Source organism: Pseudoliparis swirei, chromosome 1 (genome assembly GCF_029220125.1).
Source record: "Pseudoliparis swirei isolate HS2019 ecotype Mariana Trench chromosome 1, NWPU_hadal_v1, whole genome shotgun sequence".
Taxonomy (NCBI): Eukaryota; Metazoa; Chordata; class Actinopteri; order Perciformes; family Liparidae; genus Pseudoliparis; species Pseudoliparis swirei.
This window is the reverse complement of record NC_079388.1, coordinates 21,062,929-21,086,793: the sequence shown is the minus strand read 5'-3', so window position 1 is coordinate 21,086,793 and position 23,865 is coordinate 21,062,929. Positions and strand designations below refer to the sequence as shown.

General features: G+C 46.6%; 1 protein-coding gene across 1 annotated transcript in view; it reads left to right on the top strand.

Moving 5' to 3' along the window:
- The first annotated feature begins 1,512 nt into the window (after positions 1-1,512).
- Positions 1,513-23,865, top strand: part of LOC130198439 (tenascin-X-like) — a 23,757-nt gene continuing 1,404 nt past the window's right edge. Inside the window, exons 1-22 of the mRNA XM_056421603.1 lie at positions 1,513-1,600; positions 1,674-1,874; positions 3,220-3,750; positions 5,537-5,652; positions 10,969-11,122; positions 11,344-11,613; positions 12,263-12,796; positions 12,873-13,119; positions 13,167-13,343; positions 13,436-13,816; positions 14,841-14,946; positions 15,128-15,982; positions 16,228-16,321; positions 18,323-18,640; positions 18,767-18,910; positions 18,999-19,118; positions 19,631-19,780; positions 21,189-21,319; positions 21,413-21,533; positions 21,613-21,764; positions 22,239-22,335; positions 22,722-22,877. Of these exons, the coding sequence (XP_056277578.1) occupies positions 1,513-1,600; positions 1,674-1,874; positions 3,220-3,750; positions 5,537-5,652; positions 10,969-11,122; positions 11,344-11,613; positions 12,263-12,796; positions 12,873-13,119; positions 13,167-13,343; positions 13,436-13,816; positions 14,841-14,946; positions 15,128-15,982; positions 16,228-16,321; positions 18,323-18,640; positions 18,767-18,910; positions 18,999-19,118; positions 19,631-19,780; positions 21,189-21,319; positions 21,413-21,533; positions 21,613-21,764; positions 22,239-22,335; positions 22,722-22,877 (5,143 nt within the window). The remainder of the gene's footprint in view (positions 1,601-1,673; positions 1,875-3,219; positions 3,751-5,536; positions 5,653-10,968; positions 11,123-11,343; positions 11,614-12,262; positions 12,797-12,872; positions 13,120-13,166; positions 13,344-13,435; positions 13,817-14,840; positions 14,947-15,127; positions 15,983-16,227; positions 16,322-18,322; positions 18,641-18,766; positions 18,911-18,998; positions 19,119-19,630; positions 19,781-21,188; positions 21,320-21,412; positions 21,534-21,612; positions 21,765-22,238; positions 22,336-22,721; positions 22,878-23,865) is intronic.

Below are 23,865 nucleotides of genomic sequence, written 5' to 3'. Positions count from 1 at the left end.
ACTTATTTCTATTGTTGAGGACTTGTTTCTATTGTTGAGGACTTGTTTCTATTGATCAAGACTTGTTTCTATTGTTGAGGACTTGTTTCTATTGTTGAGGACTTGTTTCTATCGTTGAGGATTTGTTTCTATCGTTGAAGACTTGTTTCTATTGTTGAGGACTTGTTTCTATTGTTGAGGACTTCTTTCTATTATTGAGGACTTGTTTCTATTGTTGAGGATTTGTTTCTATTGTTGAAGACTTGTTTCTATTGTTGAAGACTTGTTTCTATTGTTGAAGACTTGTTTCTATTGTTGAGGACTTGTTTCTATTGATCAAGACTTGTTTCTATTGTTGAAGACTTGTTTCTATTTTTGAGGATTTGTTTCTATTGATCAAGACTTGTTTCTATTGTTGAGGACTTGTTTCTATTGTTGAGGACTTGTTTCTATTATTGAGGACTTGTTTCTATTGTTGAGGACTTGTTTTTATTGATCAAGACTTGTTTCTATTGTTGAGGACTTGTTTCTATTGATCAAGACTTGTTTCTATTGTTGAAGACTTGTTTCTATTTTTGAGGACTTGTTTCTATTATTGAAGACTTGTTTCTATTGTTGAGGATTTGTTTCTATTGGAGGACTTGTTTCTATTGTTGAGGACTTGTTTCTATTGTTGATTATTACTCATCTTTTCTCTTCCTGTATAATCCATAGTGATAAAGAGTTCAGTTGGTTGCAGTCTGGAGTTTCACCACCAGGTGGCGCCAGATCCTCCCCGCGGTCCCTGAGACGTTCATGAGAACTCTTCGGGTTCTGAATTGTTGAAACACATTTTTGCATGATAACAAACCAGACGGTGTCTCGGAGAGCAGAAATATGTGAAACTGCCGGATGACTTGTTGTTGTTGTTGTCGTAGTGAAGTGGAGTCGGGAAACATTCTGCTGGATTCAAAGTGTGCTTCTGTCTTCCAGGAGCTCAGCATGTCATCTCCTGTGTGGGTCTGACTGACGGAGATATCAAGTTCTTCTAATCTGGTGTTTTGAAACAACAACACGCTGCTTCAATCCGCTTTTCTTTATTTTTAATTTTCTTCTAAACAACCTGAGGAAGCTCTTTCCTGGTCTGACCCCAGAGATGTTTCCCTTCACCTCCTCCCTCCTCCTCCTCCTGCTGGCTGCTCCGGCCCTCCTGACCCCGTCCACCTACAACCAGCTAAAGGTCAGAGGTCAAAGGACGCCGAGGGACGGCAAGCAGGACTCCATTAAGGTGGTGAAATGGTGGATATGGATGAAACATGTATTGTTAAATTTTATTCAATTTATTTTTGTTTCACTTTTTCTTTTATAGAATTTGAATTTGTGTATAAAAATATTGCATTTACAAAATATCTTTATTTCATTTCAATTTAAAAATGTTCATTATTTTATTTTTATTTATTTACTTTAAAAAAAATGTTGTAATAGTATTTTATTTTAATGTAATATATATATTTTTAACCACTCCTCTGTTTGAGTGGTTTATTCTGCGTTGCTATGGCAACGTTGGTTGTTGACACCCTCCGGTTGCAGGTGCTGGTCTCGGAGGCCTGGACTCAGGGGGCCTCCGAGGGCCCCCAGAGAGGTGAGCGCCGCCCTCGTGTCTCACATAGATGATGTCATCGTCTGCGATCTAAAGGTCTCCCCGTCCCACTCAGGGACAGAGATGGACCTGACCCCCGGCTCCCCTCTGGTCCTGACCCACCGGATCACACTGGTCCCGTCTCTGGGGTCCGGGTCTTGCGGATGTGGTTCGGACCTCGCCGCCCTGCGGGGTCGCCTGGAAAGGGAGGTGTCGACACTCAGGGAGAAATGTGGAGGCGCTGAAGGAGGATGCTGCTCCTCCAAGGAGAGCCAGGGTAGGAGGGACTAGTCCTAGACCCTGGACCCTAGACCCTGAACCCTAGACCCTGGACCCTGAACCCTAGACCAAGGAGAGCCAGGGTAGGAGGGACTAGTCCTGGACCCTAGACCCTGAACCTGGACCCTAGACCCTGGACCCTGAACCCTAGACCAAGGAGAGCCAGGGTAGGAGGGACTAGTCCTGGACCCTAGACCCTGGACCAAGGAGAGACAGTCTCTTTGTAGTTGTTCTGAGTCTTTTTGTGTATAGTTGTCTTTGTGGTTGTTTTGTGTGTCTTTGTGGTTGTGTATTTGTGGTTGTTTTGTGTCTCTTTGTGGTTGTGTGTCTTTGTGGTTGTGTTGTGTGTCTTTTGGTTGTGTGTATCTTTGTGGTTGTGTCTCTGTGGTTTTTTTGTGTCTCTTTGTGGTTGTTTTGTGTGTCTTTGTGGTTGTGTGTCTTTGTGGTTGTTTTGTGTGTCTTTGTGGTTGTGTTGTGTGTCTTTTGGTTGTGTGTATCTTTGTGGTTGTTTTGTGTGTCTTTGTGGTTGTGTTGTGTGTCTTTGTGGTTGTGTATCTTTGTGGTTGTGTATATCTGTGTGGTTGTGTGTCTTTGTGGTTGTGTGTATCTTTGTGGTTGTGTTGTGTATCTTTGTTGTTGTGTTGTGTGTCTTTGTGGTTGTGTGTGTCTCTTCCTGGTTGGCATGTCTGGTTACCCAGGAGACTTTATACATAATAATCATATTCATGACCGACTATTTCTGACGTATTTATGTTCGACTCGTCATCCTGAGCCCATCAGAGTCATGCCACCGCAGAGCATGAGCTATGTGTGTGTGTGTGTGTGTGTGTGTGTGTGTGTGTGTGTGTGCGCGCTCCGCTCGCTGCCCAGTGTGATCTCAGTCTTCATCTCATCCAGTGAAGCTTCCCCCAAATGACTCAACGTGTCGCACGTCGTCCTCTAATGAGAAGATTTAACACAGAGACCACGACCTCATCATCAGGGTTCTGGTGCTGGTTCTGTAACAGTCATAACAGACTGGAGTCATTTCAGTTTTTGGGGGTTTGTTGACGCTTTCAAACTAAACTCAGAAACAGATTCATAAGTTTGTGTCATTGAAAAGATCTGGTAACAAACCGGTTTAAATATGATTCAACAAATACAAAACATTTTGTGGGTCAAGTTATAAAAGTATTATTTGTACTTTAAAGTTGTATAATGATTTTATGAATTATTTTAATTATTTTAAAATTTCTTTGAATCTTTTTAAAATCTAATTTAAATCTTCTTTGAATCTTCTTTAAATCTTTAAATGTTCTTTGAATCTTTAAATCTTATTTGAATCTTGTCCGTCTCTTCTTCAGGTGCCGGTTGCTCCATCAAACAGGAAGTGCTCTCGTGTCCCGACGAGTGCAGCGACCAGGGCCGCTGCGTGGCCGGCCGCTGCGTCTGCTTCCCCGGGTTCCACGGACCGTACTGCGGCGAGTCCGGCTGTCCCGGCAACTGCAACAGCAGGGGGCGCTGCGCGGCCGGGAGCTGCTCGTGCGACCCCGGCTTCACCGGCGAAGACTGCGCGCGCACCGGCTGCCCCGACAACTGCAGCGGCCGCGGCCGGTGCGCGAGCGGGAAGTGCGTCTGCGACGTCGGCTTCGCGGGAGACGCCTGCGCCGACAGCTCGTGCCCGGCAGACTGCAGCAGCAGGGGGCGCTGCGTGGCCGGAGAGTGCGTCTGCGACGTCGGCTTCGCCGGGCCGGACTGCGGCGCCAGAGGTTGCCCCGGTAACTGCGGCGGCAAGGGGCGCTGCGTCAAGGGGAGGTGCGTCTGCCGGCGAGCGTTCACCGGACCGGACTGCAGCCAGTGCGAGGAGGCCATGAGCGGACCCAACTGTGACAGCGGTGAGTCTACCAGGGTCCTGAACCACCAGGGTCCTCCTGAACCACCAGGGTCCTGAACCATCAGGGTCCTGAACCATCAGGGTCCTCCTGAACCACCAGGGTCCTCCTGACCCACCAGGGTCCTCCTGAACCACCAGGGTCCTGAACCACCAGGGTCCTCCTGACCCACCAGGGTCCTCCTGAACCACCAGGGTCCTGAACCATCAGGGTCCTCCTGAACCACCAGGGTCCTCCTGACCCACCAGGGTCCTCCTGAACCACCAGGGTCCTGAACCACCAGGGTCCTCCTGAACCACCAGGGTCCTGAACCACCAGGGTCCTGAACCACCAGGGTCCTGAACCACCAGGGTCCTGAACCACCAGGGTCCTGAACCACCAGGGTCCTGAACCATCAGGGTCCTGAACCACCAGGGTCCTGAACCACCAGGGTCCTCCTGAACCACCAGGGTCCTCCTGAACCACCAGGGTCCTCCTGAACCACCAGGGTCCTCCTGAACCACCAGGGTCCTGAACCACCAGGGTCCTCCTGAACCACCAGGGTCCTCCTGAACCACCAGGGTCCTGAACCACCAGGGTCCTGAACCACCAGGGTCCTCCTGAACCACCAGGGTCCTGAACCATCAGGGTCCTGAACCACCAGGGTCCTCCTGAACCACCAGGGTCCTCCTGAACCACCAGGGTCCTGACCCACCAGGGTCCTGAACCCTGAGTGGAGACCGGGTCCTGGAGGGACGAATCCACAAACATCAGATATAAGTCAAAGCACTTTAAATACTTTAAGTACTTTTAACTGATGCTTTATTAAGAAGAGTTTCTATCGCAGGACTTTATCTTAAATCTTCTTTTTTTTTAAACTTGAATCTTGTTTATATATGTTTACATTTTTTTATTTATATTCTTACATTTAAAAAAAAACTTCTTTAAAACTTTTAAAATCTTGAAATCTTTTAAAAATATATATATATTTTAAAAAAAAGTAATCTTCTTGGAATCCTGAGTTGTGGGGAAAGTTATTTCCCACCTAATACTTATTTATTCTCCACAACAATAACAACAAACCCGTCGTCCATCATGTTGATGTGTGTTCCAGATGTTCTTCTGGAACGTTCCTCCTCAGAGGACAGAAGAGAAACGCAATTTCGATCTTCTGTATGTTTGCACATATGGAAAATTGACAAATAAAACTGACTTTGACTTTGACTTGACCTTCAGCCTCTGAAGGGAAACGAATGAATCGAATCCGCTGAAAGCATCAAGAAAACGATGGAGACGTTTTTATGGATCCTGGAGGATCCCGAGCCGAGCCAGATCCTGATCCAGATCCAGATCCCAGGTTCCATCTGGAGAATGGAATGTGAGCGAAGTGAAGATCCAGATGAAGTCCAATAGAAACTCCTGCAGCGTTTCTACTGGGCGAGTTAAAAAGCAACGGAATAAAAACATTCTGGTGGGCGTCGTGGATCTGGACCGGCAGTCTCGCTCGGATCCCCCTGGACCCTAAACCCCCTGAACCGGGTCTGGATCAAAGCCCTTAATGACCGTCTCACCTGGACGCAGCAGCCTGAGCTCCAGCTGGAGGAGCCTCGTGCTTCATCCACCGCGGGGGAGGAAGACGAGTGGGAGGAAGGAATATCGATAAAAACAATAATGAATATGTAAAAATAAAAATACAATTAAATATAATGAACAATAAAATAAATAATAACATCAATACTATTATTTAATATAATTATCAAATAAATTAAAATACATATAAAACATGGTAACACACCTTCTGTCTCCCCAGAGATGTTGGGGGTTTCTCAGCTGAGCACCAGAGACGTCACAGAGACCTCCGTCACCCTGCGCTGGACCCCACCCAACATCCAGTACGAGACTTACTACATCACCTTCACTAGCCAGGTACGAGACTTACTACATCACCTTCACTAGCCAGGTATGAGACCTACTGTCAAGTCCAGCTCCTGTTCACCGTTTCCAAAGGACGTGAAGACAACTCAAATTACTGACTTAATCTTTCTTTTATTTTTATTTTGTTCGTTGATTGCTCTGCCAGTGAATTAGGTTGTAACCTTTAAGACAGAACATGAATTACATTTTAAATTACACATTTTAATTAAACATTTTATACTTTTCATTTTTACCAAACTCAAAATGAAATATTCTTTTAACACAAAATCAGCATTTTTAAACACCATGAAATTAAACAAATCATTTCACCATTGCCGTCTTTGGGTTGAACCGTGGAGTGACCTGAAGCGTCCTCTCTCTGCTGCTTGTCTTTGCAAAATGCATCAGAGCATCCCCACAGGTGCTCCTAATAAGCGACACTGATTGCTGCTGCTGGAGCACTCTGGGAACTGTAGTCTCACACAGGTCGGCCCTCAGATTCAGCTCAACACCTACTACACCACCTTCACTAGCCAGGTATGAGACTTACTACATCACCTTCACTAGCCAGGTACGAGACTTACTGCATCACCTTCACTAGCCAGGTACGAGACTTACTACATCACCTTCACTAGCCAGGTACGAGACTTACTACATCACCTTCACTAGCCAGGTATGAGACCTACTACACCACCTTCACTAGCCAGGTATGAGACCTACTACACCACCTTCACCTGCCAGGTATGAGACCTACTACATCACCAGAAGCAGAGTTCGAGGTCTGGTCTCTTGGTGGTCTGGTCCAGGAGGTCTGGTTTCTTGGTGGTCTGGTCTGTTGGTGGTCTGGTCTGTTGGTGGTCTGGTCCAGGAGGTCTGGTCTCTTGGTGGTCTGGTCCAGGAGGTCTGGTCTCTTGGTGGTCTGGTCTCTTGGTGGTCTGGTCTGTTGGTGGTCTGGTCCAGGAGGTCTGGTATCTTGGTGGTCTGGTCTCTTGGTGGTCTGGTCTGTTGGTGGTCTGGTCCAGGAGGTCTGGTCTCTTGGTGGTCTGGTCTGTTGGTGGTCTGGTCTCTTGGTGGTCTGGTCCAGGAGGTCTGGTCTCTTGGTGGTCTGGTCCAGGAGGTCTGGTCTCTTGGTGGTCTGGTCCAGGAGGTCTGGTCTCTTCTCTCCAGCTGAACTTCCCCCAGAGGAGCTTTAAAAACATGAAGATGAAGTCTGCAGCTTCACCTTGGGAAACCTTCACGGCTGAAACGGATGAGTGATACGTACGATCATACGTACAATCATACGTACGATCTTACTTACGATCTTACATACGATCTTACTTACGATCTTACTTACGATCTTACGTACGATCATACGTACGATCTTACTTACGATCTTACTCACGATCATACGTACAATCATACGTACGATCATATGTACGATCGTACATGTGATCATATTTAAGATCATACAACGTGATACATACAATCAAGGTCTTAAAATACTTGTTTAGGAAAAGATCGTAAAATATTTAGGTTCAGGAAAAGCTCATAAAATACTTGGTTATGTTTAGGAAAAGATTGTAAACTACTTGCTTACGTTTTGGAAAAGATCGTGAAATATTTAAGTTGATGAAAATATCATAAAATATTTAGGTTTAGGAAAAGTTCGTAAAATACTTGTTTTTGTTTTGAAAAAGATCGTTAAATACTTGGAAACTTTTAGGAAAATATCGTGAAAATAACTACGAGTGACTTATGAATTCACGATGTCTCGTGGGGGAATTCTCTGATCGTCGGACACGATGTTTGATCTTCGGCGGTCGTTAAACGTCGTTCATCGTGTCGATAACTTCCGACATCTCTGGATATCCAACGCGGTGCGTCGTTTCTAGGAAGAGAACCGACGGGACGGGGAACGCCAGAACTCATAAATCTCTGAGCGACGGTTTGGATCACAAGCTTTTAGTTTCCTCTTCCGTGAGAACGAGGAAAACAAACTGAACCGCCCTCATCTCCAGACACACACACACACACACAGATGTAGTTATTACATATTTAATTAAATAATGCCTCATTTATGTGTTTTAAATATATAGTTAAGAAAACTTTTAATGCAAAACTAATAAAAAATGTCCTGAAATTAAAGAACAAATAAAAAGAACCAGAGACAGAATCATTGGATGCTCGTTGCTACGGAAACAAGTAAACAGTTAGAAACATGGCGGCTGCCAGAGAGATGATGTCACCGCCCACAGCTGTGAGGGGGGGGTTCCTCACCAACAGATAAACAACAACAACAGAGTCACAACAACACAACAACAACAACAGCTGATGTCAGATGAGATTGTCAAAAGGAAGAACAGAGAATAAAGGGAAGAGAGAGAGAACATCTGGATGTTGTTTTGAACTTTTATGTCCCTCCTTTTTCCAGAAGACAACAGAACTTCTTCTTCTTCATACTTATGATTTATTTAATGATTTTTAAGAGATTTTCATCAATATTATTCATAATAATAATAATATGTATTATTATTGTTATTATTAATAATTGTAATGATACCAATGCATTAAAGTATACGTATATACATATATATGTATATATACATATATATGTATATATACACATTTATACATATATATATGTATATAAATGTATATACAGGACTGTCTCAGAAAATTAGAATATTGTGATAAAGTTCTTTATTTTCTGTAATGCAATTAAAAAAACAAAAATGTCATGCATTCTGGATTCATTACAAATCAACTGAAATATTGCAAGCCTTTTATTCTTTTAATATTGCTGATTATGGCTTACAGCTTAAGAAAACTCTAAAATCCTATCTCATAAAATTTGAATATTTCCTCAGACAAAGTTAAAAAAAAGATTTATAACAGCAAAACAAAATCAAACATTTGAAAATGTGTTTCCAGGTGTTTCGAGTTAATTAGACGATTCAAGTGATTTGTTTAATACCCTACTAGTATACTTTTTCATGATATTCTAATATTTAGAGATAGGATATTTGAGTTTTCTTAAGCTGTAAGCCATAATCAGCAATATTAAAAGAATAAAAGGCTTGCAATATTTCAGTTGATTTGTAATGAATCCAGAATGCATGACATTACAGAAAATAAAGAACTTTATCACAATATTCTAATTTTCTGAGACAGTCCTGTATATACAGATATGTGTATATATACATATATATATATGTATATATATTCATATATGTATATATATTCATACATATATATAAATGTATATATATACATATATATGTATATATACACATATATGTATAAATATATGTATATATATATTCATACATATATATATGTGTATATATATACATATATATGTGTATATATATAGATATATATGTATATATATATATACAGCACAACGTTTGCACTGATAACGCGGTGGTGTTTTTCTTATTATTTCTGTTCATTAATAATCGGTGAGGGGGGGAAACACTCCCTCTGCTGGTTGGTCACTGTACAGAACATCAATAAAAAAACATTATAAAATAAAAAGTCTTGAAATGTAGTTCACTTGTATTTCATACACTACCGTTCAAAAGTTTGGGATCACTTAGAAATGTCCTTATTTTTCAAAGAAAAGCATTGTTTTTTTCAATGAAGATAACATTAAATTAATCAGAAATACCCTCTATACATTGTTAATGTGGTAAATGACTATTCTAGGTGGAAACGTCTGGTTTCTAATGAAATATCTCCAGAGGTGTATAGAGGCCCATTTCCATCAACTATCACTCCAGTGTTCTAATGGTACATTGTGTTTGATCATCGCCTTAGAAGACTAATGGATGATTAGAAAACCCTTGAAAACCCTTGTGCAATTATATTAGCACAGCTGAAAACTGTTTTGCTGATGAGAGAAGCTATAAAACTGGCCTTCCTTTGAGCTAGTTGATTATCTGGAGCATCACATTTGTGGGTTCGATAAGACTCAAAATGGCCAGAAAAAAAGAACTTTCATGTGAAATTCGCCAGTCTATTCTTGTTCTTAGAAATGAAGGCTATTCCATGCGAGAAATTGCAAAGAAACTGAAAATGTCCTCCAGCGGTGTGTCCTACTCCCTTCAGAGAACAGCACCAACGGGCTCTAACCAGAGCAGAAAGAGAAGTGGGAGGCCCCGGTGCACAACTCAGCAAGAAGACAAGTACATTAGAGTCTCTCGTTTGAGAAATAGACGCCTCACAGGTCCTCAACTGGCAGCTTCTTTAAATGGTACCCGCAAACGCCAGTGTCAACGTCGACAGTGAAGAGGCGACTCCGGGATGCTGGCCTTCTAGGCAGAGTGGCAAAGAAGAAGCCATATCTGAGACTGGCCAATCAAAAGAAAAGATTGGTATGGGCAAAAGAACACAGGCATTGGACAGAGGAAGATTGGAAAAAGGTGTTCTGGACAGATGAATCCAAGTTTGAGGTGTTTGGATCACACAGAAGAACATTTGTGAGACGCAGAACAGGTGAAAAGATGCTGGAAGAGTGCCTGACACCATCTGTCAAGCATGGTGGAGGTCATGTGATGGTCTGGGGCTGCTTTGGTGCTGGGAAAGTGGGAGATTTGTACCAGGTAAAGGGATTTTAAATAAGGAAGGCTATCACTCCATTTGGCAACGCCATGCCATACCCTGTGGGCAGCGCTTGATTGGAGCCAATGTCCTCCTCCAACAGGACAATGACCCAAAGCACACCTCCACATTGTGAAGAACTCTTGAGGGAAGAAGCAGGCAGCTGCTGTCTGTAATGGAGTGGCCAGTCACCAGATCTCAACCATTGAGCTGTTGTGGGAGCAGCTTGACCGTATGGTCCGCAAGAAGTGCCCATCAAGCCAATCCAACTGGTGGAGGTGCTTCAGGAAGCGTGGGGTGACATTTCAACAGATTACCTCAACTAATTAACAGCTAGAATGCCAAAGGTCTGCAATGCTGGAATTGCTGCAAAAGGAGCATTCTTTGACGAAAGCAAAGTTTGAAGAAAAAAATTAATACTTCAAATACAAATCATTATTTCTAACCTTGTCAATGTCTTGACTATATTTTCTATACATTTTGCAACTCACTTGATAAATAAAAGTGAGTTTTCATGGAAAACACAAAAGTGTCTGGGTGATCCCAAACTTTTGAACGGTAGTGTATATTTATTTGGGTTAATGTTGTTTTGGAGCCTTTTCTAATTTTTTTTGTCGTATTTTTTTTCCCTACGTGGAATAATTCCACCAATTTCTTTGTGTTAATATTTTGCTTGTTTTGCCTTCTCCTTCTTTTTACTGATAAAAATACATATCCATATGTTTGGTGATCTTTGACCCACAGAAGGAGAGCGACCAGCAGACCAGCGTGCAGGTGGAGGGCGGCATGACCAGCTTCACCCAGACGGGGCTGGCAGCCGGCCAGGATTACACCGTCAGCGTCACCGGGGAGACGGGCGGCCGCAAGGGCGCCGAGAGCGCCGCTCAGTTCACGACCCGTGAGCGCGTTTATTTCTGCTTCCTGTTCCTTCCGATGTCATTTCAGAAATAGTTTCTGAAGTTAATCAGGTGGCGGTCAGTCCGTGTCATGAATTAGTTTTTACTGCTTCACTTTTGTGTTTCAAGGCGCATAATTCACATCACACGGCGGCCATTTTGAGCCAAGTCAAATTTAATTTAAATGAATCTTAAAACCCCTCCTCCTCCCCTCCACCCTCAGGCACCTCCGGTCCCGCCAACCTCCGAGTCGTCAAGACGACCTCCACGTCCGCCGTGGTCCAATGGGAGCAGTCGCAGGGTGAGATGGACAGGTACCGCTTGACGGCCACGCCCACTGATGGCAGGGGGAGGAGTCAGGAGATGACGGTGGCCGCCGGGCGGGACTCTGCCCACATCGGGCAGCTGGAGGCGGGGCGTTCGTACGACGTCGTCCTCGTGGCGGAGAAGGGAACGAGTCGGAGCAAACCAGCAACCAATCAGGTCACTCCAGGTGAGTAACGGTTACCTGGACGACCTCACGTGAGCTCAAAGGATTCGGGTCGGAAAAACTCTTCAGGAAGGTTTCCACGACGACGCCTCGATTTGTGGATTAATCTGTGGCTGAATCCCCCCCCCCCCCCCCCCCCACAATTGCACTATTTCCTTCTGTTTATGAATTAAATAATTTAAATAAGTAGTATAATATTTGCCTTTTCTTCAGGAACCAATGCACTCGGAGCTGAGAGCCCGCGGACAGGAAGTCAAAAAGTACTTAAAGACGGACTAACATGTTTTTTGTATGTGATTTGTGGCAAATGTAGAATTACAAAGTTTTAAGCTTGGTGGAATATAATCTCCAAAACCAGCAACATTCACATTTTCCAGGTGTCCAGATCGCTTCACGCAGCAGCAATAATCACAATATTCCTCAAGCTGCTGTTTCCTGACAGACGCCATGTTGACTTCCTCTGTCCGTTTACCTTTCATCAGACTTACATCGTGTCCCTGCCTCTTCGACGTGGATCCTGAGTTGTGGTTGTTTTCTTCTCTTGCCAAATAACTGACAACAAATTGCTTTTCTTCCTCCATTAGATGAGAGTTCTTCTGGATTACACGGTCTTAACATTGAATCCAAACGCTGACTCCTTTCACGTCTTTAGGGAAGACTTTACCGAAGGTCACCGCGATACCTTTGGCGCCGGCGCCCGGACGAGATGCCAGCGACGGACACCGAGAGGTCATCCCCTCGGCTCAGGTGCACAGCCTACAGGGGAGGAGGGAGGATGGGGGCGAGGAAATGAAAGTCGGAGGTCCGGATGACCCTCCCAAAGACGCCCCGACCTCCGGGACCGCGAGAACCGAACCTCTGAAGATAGGAATAAATGGCACCGCGCCCAAAGTCGCGCTGTACAGGAAGCCAAGTGTCCGTTTCAACACAACCAGGGTCGTGACTGGATGGAGACCGTTCAGGCCTTTGAAGAGGCCCCCGGTGGGGCCCAAGAAGCCTAAACCGGGTGTCCCCGCTATCAGGGAGGGGACACTCGCTCTGGCGAGGACGGGCCCGGGCGTAGAGGCCTTGAGGGTTGACAAGAATCCAGCTCGAACATCTGGGACCGATTCCGACAGCCAAAGTATCTCCGAGGGACCGACCGCTGCCGCCGGCTCCAAAGAGCAACCAGATGTTGGCGAGGCGGGTCGGTCCCCGGAGCCGAGAGAAGGAATGTCTGAACAAGGTTCAAGTGACTCGCATTCCATCGCCCCATCGGGGAGAGGGAACCGTGCCGGGCTCGGGTCACGCTTCCTCCGACACCGATGACGTGGAACCCTCGTCTGCGGAGACGGACCTCGACCATTCGCCGGACCCTCTACGCAAACTCCTCACGGACACCTTCGACAGTTTGAATGTCACGACTTTTTCTGTCCACATGTCCAAACCATCAGACATCCCCGCTGATGCCGAACCGGAGAGGAAGCAGATCCTAAAGGGACTGAGGCCACTGTCGCCTTCCTCGGCCCGGTCATCGCCTTCATCGGCCTCATGCTCATCGTCCTCATCCTCTTTAGCATCGCCTTCACTCGGTCCCTCTTCATCACCACCACGTTCCTCATCCTCTTTAGCATCGCCTTCACTCGGTCCCTCTTCATCACCAACACGTTCCTCATCCTCTTTAGCATCGCCTTCACTCGGTCCCTCTTCATCACCACCACGTTCCTCATCCTCTTTAGCATCGCCTTCACTCGGTCCCTCTTCATCACCAACACGTTCCTCATCCTCTTTAGCATCGCCTTCACCGGTCCCTCTTCATCACCACCACGTTCCTCATCCTCTTTAGCATCGCCTTCACTCGGTCCCTCTTCATCACCACCACGTTCCTCATCCTCTTTAGCATCGCCTTCACTTGGTCCCTCTTCATCACCACCACGTTCCTCATCCTCTTTAGCATCGCCTTCACTCGGTCCCTCTTCATCACCAACACGTTCCTCATCCTCTTTAGCATCGCCTTCACTCGGTCCCTCTTCATCACCACCACGTTCCTCATCCTCTTTAGCATCGCCTTCACTCGGTCCCTCTTCATCACCAACACGTTCCTCATCCTCTTTAGCATCGCCTTCACTCGGTCCCTCTTCATCACCACCACGTTCCTCATCCTCTTTAGCATCGCCTTCACTCGGTCCCTCTTCATCACCACCACGTTCCTCATCCCATTCTTCAGGTGAACCACCATCATCATCATCATGGCCATCATCTCCATCCTCTTTAGCATCGGCATCACTTGATCCCTCTTCATCAGCAGCAGCGTCATCATCCTCGCTAACACTGTTCATGTCACTATCTTCATCCTTACCGTCACCACCACCACCACCATCATCTTCACTACTGTCATCATCACCATCGACTCCATCGTCTTCTCTTTCCAGTTCAGATGAATCCGGTTCAGTCAGAAGCAGTGATCCAGATGTTGATGACCGTAAAAGTGGGTCTAACGTTAGCTCACCTGAAGACAGAAACCTGCCACCCTCAGGACTTGTTTTCCAACGCACACCTGCGAGACATGGCTATGTACGTCGCCTGCGCCCAAACTTTGGATAGTTTTCCAACAAAACCCGTCTAAGATCGAGAGTTCCTCAACATTCCACTTCTCGTTTCAACCTTGTCCCGAGAAGAGAGTCAGAGACCAGGCGTACGTCCACGAGTGAATTATCGTCTTCACCATCTTCCTCTGCCTCGCTGCCTGGACCTTCATTTGAGGTAAATGCACCGGTGAGGGCTACGAGTGGAGAAGAGGATCGGGCAACTCCAACTTCATCTACTGGAGTGGAACGAAACCAGAAGAAGAAGCCGACGGAAAGAAGACGAGTCCCAGTTCGGCGTCTTGCTTCGAAGGCGGGACACCTCTTGCGTCGTCCGAATTTCGGAGCTCTTCAGAACCGTACTCGTCCAAATTTGAAGGTGCTTCCTCCGCCCTCTCGGCCTTTCAATCCTGCATCAGATACAAGGAGAGAGCAGGTATCATCCACTGGATTGCCGCACACTTCTTCTCCTGTTTCAGAGGAATCCTATCCAGCTGAAAGCACGGGGCCCATCGCAGCCGAGAATGTTGTAAGAGTCGGGGCAAGAATTCCCTCGACAAGCATGTCGGCTGAGTTACATCGGACCCTCGGGGGACGTGGCGTTCCTTCCGATCGTCGCCCCATTAACGACGGTAATTCCCTCCGATGGCTGCACCTGCATGGCAGACGTGTCCAGAATAAAACCCGCACCGACCTGAGACCACCTCCACCGCCGCATAAAGGACTCGTGTGGAAGCTTTTCCCAAACAAAAAGCTGAGTGGAAGCCGTTCTGTTGGAGGTCAACCTTTGGAAATGGAAAAGGAGAATAGCCCCTCAAGAGGACCGGATGCCCCCATGTTTACCCAAGGAGTCCAAATTAGACAAATAGGAGAACAAGACGCTGCCAAGTCCATTCCACATTTCCAAATGGATCGTCATGACGCAACCGTCAGACCACAGGTTAACGCATTAGGAGGGCGGGGAAGAGGAGGCAGTGCAGATGGAAATAGTGTACCGGAAAGTGCGTCGACACGAAGTCCAACAAGCCAAAGCAACGCGGGAGCCAGACCTGAACCAGGAAGTGATCCGGTCCAAACCACCAAATCCGGAGAAGAAACAACGAGCACCCCAGATTCAACCTCTGACTCTGAAACCCACAAAGAGAAACTCAAGGCTGGCAAAAATACTGGAGCTGCGAGTCGAGGGGAACCAACCGTCAAACAAACTTCTCCCGATGCCGGAGGCCGCCGCCCAGAGGCAGCACCGCCCAGAGGCAGCACCGCCCAGAGGCAGCACCGCCCAGAGGCAGCACCGCCCAGAGGCAGCACCGCCCAGAGGCAGCACCGCCCACATCACTCTCCACCGGGGGGAGGAAACGCAAACCACCGCCACCAGCGTGGATTACAAACCTCCCACGGCATCGGAACCTCAGGACCGCGTGGGAGTGACCCACCGGACCTCGGATGGAATCACCCTCGTTAGGGACTCACCGGAAGACAAGTCCAAACACTCTGTGGTGACGAGCGGAGACGCCGGGAACGAAGAAGAAGAAGAAGACTCTGAGGAAGAGGGTGGCAGTGAGGAGGAGGAAGAAACAGAATCAGAGAATGGACGCAGTGAAGATGGAAATAGAGAACCGGAAAGTGCGGGAACACGAGGTCCAACAAGCCAAAGCAACGCGGGAGCCAGAACTGAACCAGGAAGTGACGAACCCCTCAAAAAGGTTCTTCCTGGTTCCGCTCGCCCCTTCCCGCTGGAGAACCTTCCTCCTCGGCCCGAGTACACCGTGACGCTGCTGGGGAGCGGACCCGGCTGGTCGTCAGTACAGGTACAAGGCATTGTGGGCCGCCGACCGCACAATGGCACAACATCCCCGCCGATGTTGAGACAACTTGCCCGTTCCCCATCTTCACGTGGCTCGTGATTTAAAACCCGTCGTTGACCAATGGTCACTTGTCGGAGACGTTTGCTCACCCACTAAACGCTTCCTCCTCCGTTTCCTCTCAAGAGCTCGACGTGCTCTTGGAAACTGTAAGTTCTTCTGATCTGACGTCTGGTTCTGTTTGTTTCCAGTGGATCTCGAGGTCCAACGCGTCCCTGAAGTGTTTGTCATTCGGCAGCTTCACACGCCCTCGGCTGGCTGCCGAGCCTCCGATGTGCATCGGCAGTTTGTTAGCCCGCCGAGTTGTGCACTAGCTAGCTCGTCGCAGGTTCGCTACATTAGCGCGATTAGCATGATTAGCTCTCAGCAGGTTGTGAATAGTCTGGTCATCTTTGATTGATCCTCAGTTCTATTCCTGCTGCATCTTGAGCAGAGAGGACTGCTTCAGGTCGTTTGAACCTGCAGTTGGTTTCCATCCCCGTTTCCACGACGACGATCAGAGAAACAAAAAAAACAAGAAGCAAACTTTACCCACCAAACCGAAACAAAGTCGGTCCACACGGAGCCGGCTGAGCAGGAGTTTGAGGTCCTAGTATTTTCTTAAAATTTTACCTTTTACTTTACCGCAAATATTTACCAGCTTTAGTTCCTTTTTAAGGTTAATAAAGATTTACTAATAATAAACATATGAAGTAAAATAATGTCAGATTTGAACTGAAGTTGAAACAATAATCAGGTTCACAGAAAATTGTGGCAACTATTTTGATCGTAAAACAGTTTCTAAAATATAGAAAACAAACTTTAAAAAACAAACTTTAATACTGCAAGTTCTGATCCTCGTGAGAGATAAATATATAAATATATACTCCTTTAATCCTGAGAAGTTCTCATTGATGAAATCACTCACCAGCAGCCTCAGTGTCCATGTGTCTGTCCTCTGTCTGTCTGTCCTCTGTCCTCTGTCTGTCCTCTGTCTGTCTGTCCTCTGTCTGTCTGTCTGTCTGTCCTCTGTCTGTCTGTCCTCTGACTGTCTGTCTGTCCTCTGACTGTCTGTCTATCTGTCTGTCTATCTGTCTGTCTGTCTGTCTGTCTGTCCTCTGACTGTCTGTCTGTCCTCTGACTGTCTGTCCTCTGACTGTCTGTCTGTCCTCTGACTGTCTGTCTGTCCTCTGTCTGTCTGTCTGTCTGTCTGTCTGTCTGTCTGTCTGTCTGTCTATCTGTCTGTCTGTCTGTCTGTCCTCTGACTGTCTGTCTGTCTGTCTGTCTGTCCTCTGACTGTCTGTCTGTCTGTCTGTCTGTCTATCTGTCTGTCTGTCTATCTGTCTGTCTGTCTGTCTGTCTCTGTCTGTCTGTCCTCTGACTGTCTGTCTGTCCTCCTCCGGGTCATGTGACCGTCTCTCCGGACACACTTTGATTTCCAGGTGTGAGCGTCGTCTTTCCTTCGCTGCTCCAGGACCATCGTCTGCCCGTCTCACTGTGTGTGTATGGTGTGTGTATGTGGTGTGTATATGGTGTGTGTATGTGGTGTGTATGGTGTGTGTATGTGGTGTGTATGTGGTGTGTGTATGTGGTGTGTATGTGGTGTGTATGTGGTGTGTATGTGGTGTGTATGTGGTGTGTATGTGGTGTGTATGTGGTGTGTGTATGTGTGTGTATGTGGTGTGTGTATATGGTGTGTATGTGGTGTGTGTATGTGTGTATATGGTATGTGTGTATATGTGTGTATATGTGTGTATGTGTATATGTGTGTGAATATGTGTGTGTGTGTATATATGTGTGTGTGTGTATATGTGTATATATGTGGTGTATTATGTATATGTGGTATATATGGGTGTAATTATATGTATGTGTATGTGTATATGTGTGTATGGTATGTATATGTGTGTATATGGTGTGTATGTGGTGTGTATGTGGTATGTATATATATGGTATATATGTGTGTATATGTGTATATGTGTGTATATATTGTGTATGTGGTGTATATATGGTGTGTATGTGGTGTGTGTATGTGTGTATATATGTGTATGGTGTATATGTGTATGTGTATGTGTATGTGTGTGTATGTGTGTGTATGTGGTGTGTATATATGGTGTGTATGTAGTGTATGTGGTGTGTATGTGGTGTGTATATGTGTGTGTATGTGTGTGTATGTGGTGTGTATATGGTGTGTATGTGGTGTGTATGTGGTGTGTGTATATGGTGTGTATATGGTGTGTATATGGTGTGTATGTGGTGTGTATGTGGTGTGTATATATGGTCTCTTATATACACGAATAACCCTGTAAGACATGGAGCTCTCTCTCTCTCTCTCTCTCTCTTCAGAGGAAACTCTTTTGTCATCTCTCCATCGGTTCTTCTTCTCCTCCAGTGTTTCTGTTATTCTCCTTCTTCCCTCGTCCACATCTCTTCTGTCTCTCTTCTTCCCTCTGCTGTCTCTTCCCTCTTTTCTCTCTTTAATGACTCGGGGTTTCCTTCGTCCAGGTCCGGAGCCGCCGACCGGCCTGGTGTTGGGCCGGCTGACGGAGTCCTCTGTGACGGTGTCCTGGACCAAGCCCACGACCTCCGTCAGCGGGTTCAAGGTCAGCTACACCCACACGGAGGAGGGTGAGGCGCCTGCTGTCCCCACATGTTGGATGTAGAAACGGGGAGGAGGGACACCGGGAGCCGCGCGGCGCCCCGGTGCCTGATGGGTAACGGGCGAATGACCTCTGCTCTCCTCGGGGTCCGCAGGCGAGCCGGTGTCCGTGTCCGTGGCGTCGGGCGACTCGTCCCTCGGCCTGGCGGCGCTCTCGCCCGGCTCGTCGTACGAGGTCAGCGTCGTCTCCGTCCTCGGGCTGGACGAGAGCGCCGCCATCACAGAGCACGTGGCGACGCGTGAGTCCTGCTGCACGTCCACCGGGGTCACCGGGGTCACCGTGACTCCTATCATTCTCCATTGCCGACTCTTTTCTGTCTCTTTTAGTTCCCGACCCGCCGACTGACCTCCAGGCCGTGAAGGTCACCGACACCGAGGCGTTGTTGTTGTGGCGTCCAGCGCTCGCCGCTGTCGATAAGTACGCCATCGTTTATGGCGCCGGGACAGGTCAGCGATGTCATCAAGCACAGGACAACCGAGACTCTATGTTTCTGTAAATAGTTTAATTTCACAATAAAATATCAATAATTAAGTATTAAAAAATATAAGAAATCTAGTAATAATAATATAAATAATATATTAATGACAATATCGATAATGAAATAAAAATAATATTAATATGAATAATAAAATAATATGAATAATAAAATAAGTATATAAATAATAAAATAATATAAATATGAATAAGACAATTATAGAATTATCAGTAATATAATAATTATATCTAAAATAATAATTTTAATAGTAATATCAATAATAAAAGAATAAGTATATAAATAATATTATAATAACAATAATAATAAAATAATGGTAATATAAATAATAAAATAATAGTAGTATCATTTATAAAATACTACTAATATTAATAATAATAATATCAGTCATAGCATACCAGTAGTATCAATAATAATAGTATTCCTAATAATAATATCAGTCGTGCCAGTCGTCTCTGCTCTCAGGCTCTGAGTTGAGGGTCGTTGTGTCTGGAGACTCCGACCAGCAGCAGCTCCAAGGCCTGGAGGGAGAAACCACGTACACAGTGACCATCAGCAGCCAGCAGGGGGCGGCGGAGAGCTCGGGGGCCTCCACCCGCTTCACCACCACCGGAGGTCCACACACACACACACACACACACACACACACTGACACACACACACACTGACACGGACACACACACACACACACACACACACACACACACACACACACACACACACACACACACACACAATGACACGGACACACACACACACACACACACGGACACACACCCACACACACAATGACACGGACACACACACACACACACACACACACACACGGACACACACACACACACACACAATGACACGGACACACACACACACACAATGACACGGACACACACACACACACACAATGACACGGACACACACACACACACACACACACACACACACACACACTGACACGGACACACACACACAATGACACGGACACACACACACACACACACAATGACACGGACACACACACTTACACACACACTGACACGGACACACACACACACACAATGACACGGACACACACACACACACACACACGGACACACACACACACACAATGACACGGACACACACACACACACACACACACACACACACAATGACACGGACACACACACACACACACACACACTGACACGGACACACACACACTTACACACACACACACACACACAATGACACGGACACACACACACACACACACACAATGACACACACACACACACACTGACACGGACACACACACACACAATGACACGGACACACACACACACAATGACACACACACACACACACACACTGACACACACACACACACACACTGACACGGACACACACACACACACAATGACACGGACACACACACACACACACTTACACACACACACACTGACACGGACACACACACACACACACAATGACACGGACACACACACACACACACACAATGACACGGACACACACACACTTACACATACGGACACACATACACATACGGACACACACACACACACATGACACGGACACACAGACACACACACAACTACACTCACGGACACACACACACACGCTGACACGGACACACACACACACGCTGACACGGACACACACACAACTACACACGCTGACACAGACACACACACAACTACACACACGGACACACACACAACTACACACACGGACACACACACAACTACACACGCTGACACGGACACACACACACACACACACTGACACGGACACACACACACAATGACACGGACAGACACACACACACACGCTGACACGGACACACACACACACACACTTACACGGACACACACACACACACACAATGACACGGACACACACACACAATGACACGGATACACACACACACACACACACACACAATGACACGGACACACACACACACCCACACACATAATGACACACACACACACAGCTTGAAGCCTGCGCTCTTCCTCTCCAGGGTCCCGCGGGCCTCGCGACCTCCAGGCCGACGACGTGACCCCGCGCTCCGCCCTGTTGTCATGGAAACCGCCCTCCAGCCCCGCCGGCAGCCTCAGCCTGACCTACGGGAGCGAAGGTCATCCGGTGAAGGTGAGAAACAGGAATATATTTATTCAGGTAGACGGATGTGTGGATGTAGTTAAATGAAAAGAGGAAGCAACAGGGTGACTTCCTCCTCAACAGGAAGTGGTGCTGGACGCGTCGCTGACGGAGCACCACCTGACCAGGCTCCACCCCGGCTCCACGTACGCGGTGCGGCTCCGGGCCGAGGGCGGAGCCTCCGTCACCACCGACTTCACCACCGGTAACGGCCTCGAGCGCCTCACGCCGCCGCGCCCGGGGACGCACGGCGAGCTTCACCTCCTCTCCCTCCTCTTCCTCAGGCACCCTGAGGTTCCCCTTCCCCACCGACTGCTCCCAGGAGCTGCTGAACGGCATCCGGACCTCCGGCGCGGTGGAGGTCTTCCCTCGGGGGACGCTCGGCACGCCGGTGACGGTTTCCTGCGACATGGAGACGGACGGCGGCGGCTGGACGGTACGGGAAGTGACTCAAGCTTCCATGTTTTAAGAGGAAGAGGAAGAAGAGCAGCGGAAACCATGAGTGGATGAAACTACTTGACTTGTTTTAATGTCAAGATATTTAATGGTTCAAGCAAATGTTATGTAACAATGTTAAGGAAGTAAAGGAAGTAAAGAGGGAAAGGGAAGTAAAGGAGGTAAAGGAAGGAAAGAGGGAAAAGGAAGTAAAGAAGGTCAAGGAAGTAAAGGAGGTAAAGGAAGTAAAGAGGGAAAGAAGTAAAGGAAGTAAAGGAGGCAAAGGAAGTAAAGAGGGAAAAGGAAGTAAATGAAGTAAAGGAAGGAAAGAGGGAAAAGGAAGTAAATGAAGTAAAGGAAGGAAAGAGGGAAAAGGAAATAAAGGAGGTAAAGGAAGTAAAGAGGGGAAAGGAAGTGAAGGAAGTGAAGGAGGTAAAGGAAGTAAAGGAAGTGTTCCCGTGTTTCCTGTCTGCAGGTCTTCCAGAGGAGGAAAGACGGCTCGGTGGACTTCTTCAGAGGCTGGAAGGACTACATCAAAGGCTTCGGGAGTCCCAGTGGAGAGTTCTGGCTCGGTGAGGATCAGAGACCTGAGGACAGTCAGTGTGTCTGCAGCAAGGCCACGAGGCCCCATATCAAGGTCACACATCAAGGTCACTTACGGCAGTCACTTATCAAGGTCACTGATCAAGGTCACCTATCAAGGTCACTTACCAAGTCACTCACCAAGGCCACTTATCAAAGTAACATGTCAAGGTCACTTATCAAGTTCGCCTATGTGGGGCACGTATCGAGGTCGCTTAACAAGGCCACATATGGGGGTCACGTATCAAGGTCATATATCAAGGTTACTTACGAAGTTCAGTTATGAAGGTCACTTATCAAGGTCACCTATCAATGCCACATATCAAGGTCACACATCAAGGTCACTCCGTGTTTATCTGTGTGTGTGGCGCTGCAGGCCTGGAGAGCCTCTACAACCTGACCTCCATGACCCCGATGAGTCTGAGGGTCGACATGCGGGACAAAGACGAGGTGGCGTTCGCCAAGTACTCAAAGTTTGAGCTGGTGAAGAGGAACTACAAGCTGATCGTGGGCGGGTACAGCGGCACTGCAGGTGACAAGCCCCGCCCCTTCCCACCACGGGACCTTGATAACATGGTCGCCAATGGCGAGAGACAAATGTCTTTTTTCCTTTCAATCGTCCCGTGAATTGAAAATACGATGCTTGTTTATTGAAACGATAATGTTGCACTTTGTGACAGCTTGTCATTTCAATAAAGCTTTGAAGTCAAATTGCGTAATCAGAATGACGACGCGCCCAAAAGTAGCAAGAAGCTACGATGTCTCGCTCATTTTTCTCTTTCCGGCTGATTCAAAGAGTCGCGGGATAACAACACGTCGGGGAAGATAATGCTACATTTGTGCATAGAACATAGATACTCCAGCTAGCATGCTAAGCTAACGGCCATGTTGGTGACGTAGATTCAACCTTATTTTCAGAGAAGAAAAAAGACTATTTTGCACGTCAAGAAAGTCTCATTTGGCCGTAAAACTGTTTAAGACTGAAAATACGTTACATTTAGTGCGCGAAAGTTAGCACGCTAAGTTAGCGTGCTAAGTTAGCACGCTAAGTTAGTACGCTAAGCTAACGACCATGTGGTTGACGTAGATACAGCTCACTGAGACGCGTTCAACTTGTCAAATTATCGTTTAGAAAATGATCGTTAAAATTAAACAAAATAATTGTTCATATATTTTGTTCAACTTTATTTTTTAAGAGCGTCAACGACGTGAGACAAATTATTTATACCGTTAAAATTGTGCGATAAAATAACCCAGTTTTTTTGGGGTTATCTTTTCAAAAACTATTTTTGCACGTTCAAGGAAGTCGTAAAAAATGGTTTAAGACTAAAAACACGTTACGTTTCATCCGCTTAAAACCGAGCTAAGTTAGCATGCTAAGTTAGCACGCTAAGTTAGCGTGCTAAGCTAACGGCCATCTTGGTGGGGAAACTACATTTAATGATGAAATGTCATGTGTGTGAATCATGGAACAAAGAAATGATCCGTCTCTCACCGGCAAACTTATATTCAGAAACAAA